The 12395-nt window shown below is 39.2% G+C and overlaps 1 protein-coding gene across 7 annotated transcripts in view; it reads left to right on the top strand.

Annotated features, from left to right (window-relative positions):
• The window catches only part of IMPG2 (interphotoreceptor matrix proteoglycan 2), a 78311-nt gene extending 67038 nt beyond the window's left edge, over positions 1-11273 (top strand). For 3 of the 7 annotated variants that reach the window (XM_070790516.1, XM_070790770.1, XM_070790732.1), the window contains 4 exons: positions 1155-1343; positions 4157-4358; positions 4860-4939; positions 6718-11273. In XM_070790516.1, coding sequence (XP_070646617.1) covers positions 1155-1343; positions 4157-4358; positions 4860-4939; positions 6718-6733 — 487 coding nt within the window. In that variant the 3' untranslated portion in view covers positions 6734-11273. The other 4 variants (XM_070790608.1, XM_070790567.1, XM_070790693.1 and 1 more) reach the window with 4 other exon arrangements.
• Positions 11274-12395: the final 1122 nt, after the last annotated feature.

Raw genomic sequence — 12395 nt, 5'->3', positions numbered from 1 at the left:
CCATCTAGTTCACATGTGAAGACTGAATCAGTTATTAGGCCTGAATTATACCCAGTTCAATGGGTTATTTTATCTTATGTTCTACAAAGCTGTAAGAAAAACATTGCCTAGTGTCTTCTGGAGAGTACTTAGAATAGTTAGAGATCTTTGTGTAATGGTTTTTAGTGGTGATAACAAGGCGATTCTGCTCAAATTGTGTTTTGATATATAATCAACACTTTGTACTGTATCTGAAACAGAGGAGTTTTATTGTTCTATTTGAATTATGTTTTTAACAGCTTTGGGCTGCTTTTGGTCAAAATGAGTATTCCAAAATAAAGAATAGCAAGTATTTAAAGTTGTGATAGTTTAAGTATCTAATTTCTATTTTTTAAAGTAGGGTCAAAGAAAATATACCAGACAGATGAGCAGATTCAGGCAGACTTCCCTGGTCACTCTACTTAAACAGAGCAGAACCAACCATCCTCCCTACCACATCCAACCAAAGTCACAAGGTGTGAAGGAGAGGATGCTGAGAACAAGCAGGGAGGGACCTCAATAAGAGGACAGTCTGTGAATTTCAAAAGGGGAAAGTGTTGGCATCAATGTCAAAAGCAGAGGAAATAGGCGGAAATGATTCAGATTTTCTGTATGTAAAGTTTGGCTATAAAACTAAGAGGAAAAATAGTCTCTTGATTTTCAAAAAAATAAATCTGATTTTATAGAGCAGTGATTGCTGCTCTGGGAATTGAGGATGCTTTTACATAGTGTGTGGCCTTGTAGTTTGGAGGATCTCTGCAGTGTGGTGGAAGGATGTGAGGAGTCTGGGGACCTGGGTTCTAGACCAGCTGTTGTTGACAAATTGTGTGATCTAACTCCAATTTTTTCCTTTATCGAAAACGGGCCTGTTTTTCATTATCCATAAACAACAGAGTTGACTAGACTACTTTCTATAAGTCTAGTTATTCTTTTATCAGTCTTTACAAGTAGTCACTGGGGACCTCTTGAGTCTGTGCCAGGCATTATGCCCAGCCTTTAATCTTACTCACCTCTTTATTGAAGATTCCTGTGGTCAGCATTTCTCTCTCTACCTGTGCTCAGTCCCACTGAAGGTTCTGCTGTTGTTACTTTCAACAGAGTGATTTCATTTGGGGCTTGGTCACTTCTTGTTTCAGGTGCCGGGTGGGTGAGAACTGGTGGTATCGTGGTGAGCACTGCGAAGAGTTTGTGTCTGAGCCCTTGGTGATTGGCGTCACCATTGCCTCCATGATTGGACTTGTCCTCATTTCTTCTGCTGTTGTCTTCTTCATCATCAAGGCTCTTCAAGCTCAATATGTTAGGAGGGAAAGAGAGAGACCCTCCAGGTAAATAACAACAGTTGCTCTCTGATGGAATAAAATATTCCTTTTATTCATTCATTTTGTACTTTATGTGTCCTGAGTACTGGAAGGGGTCTGAATGGAGGGGAGAGGGCTATAAAGTTCAGAAGAGACATGGTCCCTGTCCTCAGAGGGTGTCAGTCTGGAAACAAACATAAGCAACAGTTTGAACAACCTGCTAGAATGCCTAGATGAGTAATTTGTTTTCCCTAGGGGAGGGCAGCTTAGATGCTTTAATGATGGTTATGATATTTGACTGGACAGAAGAGTAGATAGATGTTCACTGCAGGAGGTAGATGGAAAACTTTCTAGCCAGTTGAAGGAACAAACAGAGAGGCATGCATGAATCTCACTACACAATGGAAGAATGGCATCCTTGAGTGGGGCCAGACTGCCTGTTGCGTGGTGCAGGAGGGGTTGGAAGGGTGATGGAGATAAGGTGAGGCCCATGTAAGGACCAGATCTGTTAGTTTGTTCCCCTTTGGCTCACTCCAGTGGTAATTAGGCAGACTTTACATCTAGGTGCAGAGTACATCATGAGAAACGCTGGACTGGAAGAAACACAAACTGGAATCAAGATTGCCGGGAGAAATATCAATAACCTCAGATATGCAGATGACACAACCCTTATGGCAGAAAGTGAAGAGGAACTCAAAAGCCTCTTGATGAAAGTGAAAGTGGAGAGTGAAAAAGTTGGCTTAAAGCTCAACATTCAGAAAACGAAGATCATGGCATCCGGTCCTACCACTTCATGGGAAATAGATGGGGAAACAGTGGAAACAGTGTCAGACTTTATTTTTCTGGGCTCCAAAATCACTACAGATGGTGACTGCAGCCATGAAATTAAAAGACACTTACTCCTGGGAAGAAAAGTTATGACCAACCTAGATAGCATATTCAAAAGCAGAGACATTACTTGGCCAACAAAGGTTCGTCTAGTCAAGGCTATGGTTTTTCCTGTGGTCATGTATGGATGTGAGAGTTGGGCTGTGAAGAAGGCTGAGCGCCGAAGAATTGATGCTTTTGAACTGCGGTGTTGGAGAAGACTCTTGAGAGTCTCTTGGACTGCAAGGAGATCCAACCAGTCCATTCTGAAGGAGATCAGCCCTGGGATTTCTTTGGACGGACTGATGCTAAAGCTGAAACTCCAGTACTTTGGCCACCTCATGCAAAGAGTTGACTCATTGGAAAAGACTCTGATGCTGGGAGGGATTGAGGGCAGGAGGAGAAGGGGATGACAGAGGATGAGATGGCTGGATGGCATCACTGACTCGATGGACGTGAGTCTGAGTGAACTCCGAGAGTTGGTGATGGACAGGGAGGCCTGGCGTGCTGCGATTCATGGGGTCGCAAAGAGTCTGACACGACTGAGCGACTGATCTGATCTGAAGAATCTGACAAGAAATAGAATCTGATTCTCATTTTAGTTAAGTATAGATTCATTAATAGAGGAGATAGAACCTATTCTACTTGCTAGACTAGCGATCCAGGGACCTTTTGGTGTAATGTGATCACAGTCACTGGCTGTACTTTGCTTCTGTGCTTCCAGGTCTGCTTCCGGTCTAGGTTACCTCCACTCACCCTCTGGCTTGGCTGAGGAGGCACTGCTCCTAGTTTCCTATAGCACCCAGAACATAATTCTGTTATCATTCTTACATTTTTTATTGGTTCTGACTTTTCATTGGACCATGATCTTGTTCTAGAGAGATTCAAACAAATTCTTTGTATTGTCAGCATCTAAGAAAATTCCTAGGCACACAATCAGTGCTCAGTAAATAGTTGTAGACCTGAACTGAATTTAATTGAAGCCCATTCCCCCATGAGTTTTTATTTCTATTACTTTCTTTGTGTGGTTAAACACTGATTTTTAAAAAAAAATATTTATTTTTAATCAAAGGATAATTGCTTTACAGTATTGTGTTGGTTTCTACTAAACATGAACGTCAATCACCATAGGTCTACCCATGTCTCCCTCCACTTGAACATCCTCCCACCTCCCCGCCATCCCACTCCTGTAGTTTGTCGCCGAGCCCCAGCTTGAATTCCCTGAGTCATACAGCAAATTCCCATTGGTTATTTTACATGTGGTAATGTGTGTTTCCATGTTACTCTCTCCATATATACCACCCTCTCCTCCCCCGTCCCCTACCCATGTCCCTAAATCACTTCTCAACGTCTGTGTCTCATTGCTGCTCTACAGATAGGTTCATCGGTACCATCTTTCTAGAGTCCACGTATATGCATTAGTGTACATTTGTTTTTCTTTTTCTGACTTACTTCACTCTTGTATAAGAGGCACTGTATTCATCCACCTCATTAGAACTGACTCAAATGTGTTCCTTTTTATGGCTGAATAGTATTTACACACTGATTTTTAATTTGTCTATGCTGGAAATAATGATGCTATTCCCACTGATTTTAATGAAATGCTTAATATTTAATATTCCTTAAAATTTAACATTTCCATTAATATTAATAAAATGCTATCAGCAGACATAGTTCCCCATCAACATTCATTAGGTACCAGGCACTTTAGGGCAAATAAAAAATAAAGAGACAAGGAACTGGCCCCACAGGGCACTTATCAAGTAGTTGAGGAAATTATAGTGATAACAAGTTGGTAAATAATATTTGAGATTGATCTGGATCTTTTCCACAGTCACTCCCCTCCCATTTGTATCCAATTAGTCTCTTTTTCTTCCTCAACAGGAATTTTGCTCCAGGTAAATAGTCTCCTGAATAGCTGAGCATCCAGAAAAGAACCTGAGTCAATTATACTTTTCTTTTTGTGGCTCCAGCAGGCAGCGTGATGGCCTCTCATCCGTAGAAAGAGCCGTGAAGCACAACCCCGTATTTGAAAGTTACGAGGCCGACCTCGAGCAGTATGAGGGCCCCTATCCTCAGCGGCCCTTCTACAGCTCCACAGACAGAGAGATGATTGCTGGTCTGAGCAGGGAAGAGATCAGACAAATGTATGAGAACAGTGACCTTTCCAGAGAGGTAGGAAACTTGGTTTTTCTGTTGTTGCTCTGCTGGGGGGTGTGTGTGTGTGTGTTCATGTGTATACTTAGGCTTCAAGAAAGAATGGAAATTATTTCACGATTAGTTTTTTTTCCTCATGATACCTCCCATTCAGTGTGATATGTAGCCAGGATATAGTTCTGTGTTGTATCATATTTCCTACCCAGTGATTCCTGTATCGTTATTAGCAAATGTCTTCCTCCTCCCTTAGAAATGTTAGCAAATGTCTCCATACTCCTTAGAAATATACGTCTGATTTATTCAGAGCAGTTCATGTAGTAGCCACAACTTCCACCTTTTTTTGAAAAGTCTGTTGTTTTCTGTAGCTCTCTCCTGTACCATCCAGAAAGCTACAGTCTCTTATAAAAATTAGACCTCTTTTTTAAATGGCCATTAAAGTTTTTTTTTAATGTAATGTATGGCTTTTTTTTTTTTCTTCTTCTTCTTCTTCTTCTTCCTTCCTTCCTCCCTCCCTTAAAGGAAATCCAAGAAAGGATGAGAATTTTGGAACTGTATGCCAGGGATCCTGAGTTTGCAGCTTTTGTCAGAGAACATCAAATGTAAGCATTTAAGAGAGTACCTGCACCCAGATTCTAAACAGTTCGCCTTACAGTAGGGCCACGAGTGTGAATACATAATTCCTGTCCATATGACAGGGGTTTTGTTGGTAACCAGTGTTGTTGAGTTCTTTACAGTTAATCCACATCCACTCTGATTCTGCAGTTATTCCTTCTAGTGCCTTTACAAGTTGAATGTTTCTTATTTAAGTTGTGTGAGTGCAGAAAGGAAACATCAAAGAAATGGAGAGTCTTACTCAGGATCACAGATGACAGCAAGTGCCAGTGAAGATTGAAAACAAAGACACTCTGTGTTCTGGACTAGAGCTTCCTCGCTCTGTCATATTTTCTCTTATTAGCATAGAGTCACCTGTTTGAATAACCAAATGCTCACATATTTTAACATATACTTCCTTTCCTATCTCTGTAGATCCTTTTAGGTATACTTTGAATGAGGCAGATCTCATTAAAGTGCGTCCCTTGCTTCTTTCAACTTCACCTTACTTTTCAATATGTCTTTTTCTATTACTTTTTTCAGCATACATTTTGGGCAAGTGTCCATAGTTTTTTTGTCTTCTCTTTGCATCTTACGATCCATAACAAGACGTAGGTTACAAAAATACAATACCCTTGTAAAGAGACCATTTATAGATGTTAACTGAGGGTAGTGGGTGGGATTATTATTTGGTTTTGATATTTGGTCCTACAGCTGCCCTTTGAAAGGTGCTTCCTTGTGGATGGGTCTCACCCAGGCCAGATAATGGCACCTGGCTTTTAGAAGAAAAAAACTAGAGCAATTCATGCCTGCTTATAGAAGAAACTGATAAAGGATCAACCACACATGTGGTTCTGGTTGGAGCCTCTGCCCCTTTGCTCCAAATCCCCTTTCTTTGACAGGCAGCCCCTCACTCATGGTTCCTTTGATAGGAACGGATGGATTGACACCAAAGGAAACTAAGGAAGATGCTTTTCTGGTTCCACATGCATGGTAGATACTCCTTTAAGAAGAAAACTCTCTGAACATCTGACTTGGCCAATGGGAGTTACTGCAAACCTTGCTTGAGTGCTGTCAAAGCAATATTAATAGGATTCTACCTTTTAATCCAGGATATCCGCTAATCTCTGTATCTCCAGCCAGTAGATGACCTATGGCACAACTTCAGTGGTATCCAATAGAAAGAAGATGACTGATTTTTTTTTAATCTTTCCTAAGACCCTTTTATAAGCCCCTCAGAGTCATCTGTGTTTCCTGAATTAAAAAGGTATCTCATCTAGGCTAAGAAATCCAGAGAGGAACCAGGAGAGCCTAGTTAGGGACAGCCAGATTGACTACATGCTTCACTTTCTTCTGGTAAACTGTTTGGCATTAAAATATATGAAAAAAAATCACATAACAAAGAAGAGTTAAACAAGATCCAGTGAAACAAAAGAATGTTCACACAGACACTATAACCCTAAGGGGATTGTTCAAAGTCAGGAGACAGCATTGAAAAAATGTTAGGGACGTGACCAGTACATTTTCAGTTTTCATGTAGTCTGGAGTTTTCATCTACCAATAGCTCATGAAAATATTACTGGACTTGGTTTAGGATTCAGTAAAAATATTACATAGTCTCTGTAGACTGGATTTTTTTTTTTTAACTTAGCAAAGCACAGGACAACTTTCCTGCAAAGAAAGGATTGGTGATTTTAGGAAGATAGTTTGACAATACATTTCAACAAAAGTTCATTTCAGTACCTTTTAGCTTTTTTCAACTAATTGCTCTTTGTTTGTTTCATAGCAGGGAAGAGCTTTAATCAAAACTCATATTTGCAACTGATTAGAAGCCTAGAGAAGATGGAGATCACTCATTACATCATATTAATTAACCTGGATTTGGAACTCTGTTGAAAGAAGAGTTTTCTATTAAAAAATTAAATTCGGGACTCAAAATTTTTTTCTGGTTTAAAATTTTAGAATTTGGCCAGAGATGTGATGGTATTTATATCCACAAAGACCAAAAGCTGTATTTCAGTTCAGTTCAGTCACTCAGTTGTGTCTGAACATTCTTTTGCAGCCCCATGGACTGCAGCACACCAGGCCTCCCTGTCCATCACCAGCTCTTGGAGTTTACTCAAAGTCATGTCCATTGAGTCGGTGAAGCCATCCAACCATCTCATCCTCTGTCATTCCCTTCTCCTCCTGCCTTCCATCTTTCCCAGCATCACGGTCTTTTCAAATGAGTCAGCTCTTCACATCAGGTGGCCAAAGTATTGGAGTTTCAGCTTCAGCATCAATCCTTCCAATGAATATTCAGGACTGATCTCCTTTAGGATGGACTGGTTGGATCTCCTTGCAGTCCAAGGGACTCTCAAGACTCTTCTCCAAGACCACAGTTCAAAAGCCTCAATTCTTCGGTGCTCAGCTTTGTTTGTAGTCCAACTCTCACATCCATACATGACTACTGAAAAAACCATATCTTTGACTAGACAGACCTTTGTAGGCAAAGTAATGTCTCTGCTTTTTAATATTCTGTCTAGGCTGGTCATAGTTTTTCTTCCAAGAAGCAAGCATCTTTTAATTTCATGGCTGCAATCACCATCTGCAGTGATTTTGGAGCCCCAAAAATAAAGGCTGTCACTGTTTCTGTTATTTCCCCATCTATTTGCTATTTGAGGTGATGGTAAGCTATATTTAAAGGGAATCAAAACTGTGTGAATTCTGGAAAGTTTTCTATAAGGAAGAAGCCGGGTCTGGGAATTGGGGATTCATTTGCTATCTGCTTCTGAGTCTCTGAGAGTATCTCTTAACAACTGTGCTTCAGGTTTCACAGCAGGAAGACAAGGTGAGACTCTTACCAGACGAAGTAAGCTTAATAGCTGAATATTTGCAGCATGTTAATTCAGGTGAAATGAAAAGCTTTTGAAGTAGTTTTAACATAGTTTATGGTCAGACATTCACCTAACTAAAATATTAAGCCTTTTTTTAATCAAATCGTTGAAGAAAAAGCAACCTTTTTGCTTTAGGATAGAGTTAGGCCTGTACTTTGTGCTTCTACCAGAGTTTTCAGTTTCCGGAGCCTGTTAATCAAAACCACATTATTTTGTTAATTATGTTAATATCCTGTTTTTTAAAGCTGTCTCGGCCAACACACATGTATAAAGTTTAGAGGGTTCTCCATAGACTAAAGATGAATTCAATCAAGTGGACAGGGAAGGAGAGGGTGTTGGGTCAAGACCACAGTACTGAGAGTATACTTTGCTGATTGATGGGTATGCTGAGTCAGAACAGATGGGTTCCCTGACTCTGCTGCTGCTACCTCACCATGACCCGTGCAAACCTTGTATCTCCTCTAGTTCCTGGTGTTTTAATTTCAAAAACAGTATTTAACTCCCTCCTATGGTATAGGTTGGCTGCTTCTTTATGAATACCTTGTATCTAAATTCACTCCTGCTTACATAAAACAGGGCAGGACTTCCATTGCAATTAAAATAACTTTTTTTTTCTCTATACATAGGAAAAAGTCACATCTTATATAAATTTTAACTGAAAATGGAAGCTTTACTCTATTTCCTAGCACTTTGTGAATGGTAGCCTTGGAGGGGGCATGGAGAGTGCCCTATCACTCCTAATATTGAGTTGTGTATGCAAATAGGCTATTATTGATGCAGGCGTGTTTCATGTTAGGTATCTTCATGTTAGTCAAAGATAATCTTTAATATTTTGGTTTCTTTATGACCAGATACTATTAAGCAGGGATAGATTGACCATGAGCTAAAATACTTGGTTCCTTTTTTTTTTTCTCAATTTAATGATTGCCAATTTCACTCATTATGAAGACACCAGAAACGAAATTGCTGGAATGAGTACATGCCACAATAAAGCTACTGAAAGCCTTGAAGATGTCTAGGTATTTTGCAAAGTATGTATGGGTCACAGGTTTTAGGAGTGTGTGTTTATATAGGTTGGTATTTCCTGTTTCCTGGGATTCTCTTTCATTCCCTACTCACATAATAGATTCTCTAAAAGTTCAGCATAGGTACAAGCCACTGCTGGGATATTTTCTACTGCGCTCATTTGAAAGGGAAATGATATTTATCTTTAAAGCATTGTAAATATTAATGACATTTGTCACTACTTAATGCTTAATTTTATTTGTAAAACTTCCTAAGATTTCTCTGTTGAAGATTCTAAATTTGCTTGTTGTAGATGAAAAAGAAAATTTGTTTTTATTAACCCTAACCCAGTTAACCCTAGGAAGCAACATTTTAAATGAATGTCTGCTTGCTGGCAGAGTCTAGATGGACATGATTTGGGTGTAGAACTGGCCACCTCGTGGAACACTTATGAGAAGCACGAATGGGGCTGAAGGAGGATTGTTGTTTCCAGAAGCCAATCAGTGAAGTAAGAATTCTGACATATTTCTGAAGAGCAAATCTCTTGCTGACTCTGCGCAAATGTCTGCTCCACATCTGTTAATAGAAGGAACTCCTGAACTCTCAGGGTGAGACCTGAGCTCCCCAGTTCAGGAATAAAGACTTTGGCCTTACCTTTGTCATCATTGAACCACAATGAGAAACACTGGAGAATGAAGTTTCCATGGTGAAGACCCTCTGCTGTTCACAGTGTAAGGGCTAAAAGAGCTATTGGTCTTACAGGACAAACTATCTTGAAAGAGCTTTTAAAAAGAACTTTTCCCTTGGGACTTCCCTGGTGGTCCAGTGGTTAAGAATCCACCTTGCAGTGCAGGGGATGAGGGTTTGATCCCTGGGTTGGAAAGATCCCACGTGCCACGGATTAACTAAGCCCGCGTGTTATAAACTACTGAGCCTGTGAGCTCCAGAGCCTGTGCACCACAACTAGAGAGTGCATGGTAAAGAATTCAACGTGGTTTTTTGTTTTTGTTTTTTTGGTTCAGAAGGTGCTTTGGAGTCCTGCAGATGTAACCTTCATAGTTGAGTATACATACAGGATTCTTGGGTTCTGGATAATGAGAAATTTATTTGGTATGTAGGACTCCATTTCCACATGGCAGTGGTTTAAGGGTATTTGTTCACAGTTATGTGCTGTAAAGTCCCATTTACTTCACATAATAACACAAGTGCAAGTTTTACCTGATTTTAATCCCACTCTTTGTTTTTTTTCTTCTTCAGTATCTGGTCATCATGGCTTGGCTGCTCCTCTTCTCATACTTTTTTTTATCACATAGTAAATGGTAATATAATTGAACAACCCTGATTTATTAGTACTTCTGACAAAAGATGAAAATTGCACAAATGTTCTTTGTAGGCTCTAAAGCCATGTTGACTCAAATGTGTACCTGATCTATTTATTTGCATTCTTTTTTTGGTAAGTTTGCCTTCATCCATCTCATAATTTTTAGGCAGTGGGCATCTTTGTGTCATTTCCATGTTTTCAATAATGGATACTTTGACATCTATCAGCCTGTGAATTGAAGTTTCATTTTGAAATGGGAAAACAAGGTAACATATTTGCTCCATGAGGAAACAGCTGATTTAGGAGGAAAACTTACCTTTATTAAGTTGAAATATTTTAGCTAAGAAAAATATGGGTCATTTTTTTTTCTTAAAATGTTTCTAACAATTCCCAGTAGAATGGGTGGGGCCAGCCTTTCAAATTTACAATCCAGCTGCAATGAGTCATGCCGCCTAGCTCATTCTATTCCCAAGTGTGCAGTGAATGCAGAAAAATGGTGTGACGGTCATAATCATCAAATCAGTTGCATTGTGTTCTCCAGAAGAACCTGGCTGGAGGTGAGAAGGTGGGAGGGTACCAGAAAGCAACTGATGGTGTAAAGAATATAAATAGAAATTTCCTTCAGTCATGCATTTTGTAAAACCTTACACTACCTGTTTGATTTAACAAGACACAGGTTAAATCACTCCCCTTGGGGTAATAAGACAGAGCAAAACACACAATTTACAGCTACAGCCTAGTTGAAATGATTCCTTATCCTTTTTTCCTTCACTTAGTTGCTTTTTTTAGTGGTTAAGGGAATAAATAGGAAAAATGTAACCATAATATCAGAGAATAAGGTATAATTATTTATGTATGTGGACTGTGATGATTATGAAGTGACTGTACATACCATAATATATGTTCAATATGGAGTGTGGACACCGAAAGATTTTTCTGTTTCATCTTGTTTATGATGACACTATATTTAAAGTATGGATCAGATAAGCTCATGTTACTGTACTGTTTGCTTGACATGCTCTAGTCTTAATACTAGCTAATTAGAAATAAAAATTTAACAGTCTTTATGTATATGAACGGTCTTTTTTCTCATGTATAGAGTTTGCCATTTTCATTATTAATAAACTTCTCTTTCAAGAATTTCCCTACACTTTTTGTCAATTAGAAGAAAACATTGTAGATTGTAGCAGTAGTTCAGTTGTAATTACCACTCAGAAATACATTCAGTGTGAGCATGGTGTGGGAGGGATAGTCTTTGATTAAACTTTGTGAAGTGAGAGTCTCCGAGAATTGAAGACAGATTCAGAGCCCAATTGTTGCCCCGAAATTTGTTGATAGTTAATGATACTGAGTTATTATTTGGCCTCTCTTGAACTTCAGTCTTTAAAGTCTTAGAAACTTTCATTTTTTCCTCATTTGCTTAAGGCAGGGATGGAAGGAAAACTGGTGGAGTTGATTAAAGAAAGATTAAGGGTGAGCAGCTAACACCAGATGGTCTATAACAAGAGAAGGAACTGGTGACCTGTCTACAAGAGAACAAGAAGGCATGAACATGGTATAAGAGCAATGTAAAGCAATTCTGCCTGGGTAGGTCAGTTACCGCTTACCTAAGCATCAGAAACCTCAACTTAATGTTTTTTTCCCCTGTTTGCATGATGTCTTGCTGGCAAGATGGCATGATGATGTCCTAAATCAGTCTTAGGAAAGAAAAGGGTGGTCTTGATTTGACTCCAAAGACTGTATTATAAAAACTCAAACTGGGAGAAATGTGTCCAATAAATACATATTGATTAATTAATGACCTAGTTTTAGAAGAAATAATCATAACCTGTTTTTAATAAAAGTCTGGTCAGGACAAGGCCTAGTTACTCTTTGGTCATGTGTTCACCCTGCTGGTCTACCTTCTGGGTACTTCTGAATATATGTCTCATCTGAGCTAGTCCTTGATGGACTATGTCCCATGACATGTAAGGTATCTCACCAAAACACACACATATCTTGTGTTCCACTTTTTTTATACAAATGGATCTGTGCTAATATAATAGTAGATGTTAAGGAATCATGTTTTTCCAAATAACACCAATGTTGTATGTGGTATTTCTGTAAGTAATTTATTATTCCAAATGAACAACCACAACTGTCAGTATTGCAGACACCATGGCAGATTTGGGGAAGAATGCATATTTTTAGCACGTGGGGCTTTGAGAAAGCCTCCAAAAAGAAGCTCTATCTTTTATGCCTTTTTCTGTACCAAGTATGTGC

The sequence above is a fragment of the Bos indicus genome, chromosome 1, assembly GCF_029378745.1.
Source record: "Bos indicus isolate NIAB-ARS_2022 breed Sahiwal x Tharparkar chromosome 1, NIAB-ARS_B.indTharparkar_mat_pri_1.0, whole genome shotgun sequence".
NCBI classification, from domain to species: Eukaryota; Metazoa; Chordata; class Mammalia; order Artiodactyla; family Bovidae; genus Bos; species Bos indicus.
This window is presented reverse-complemented; position numbering and strand designations above follow the sequence as displayed.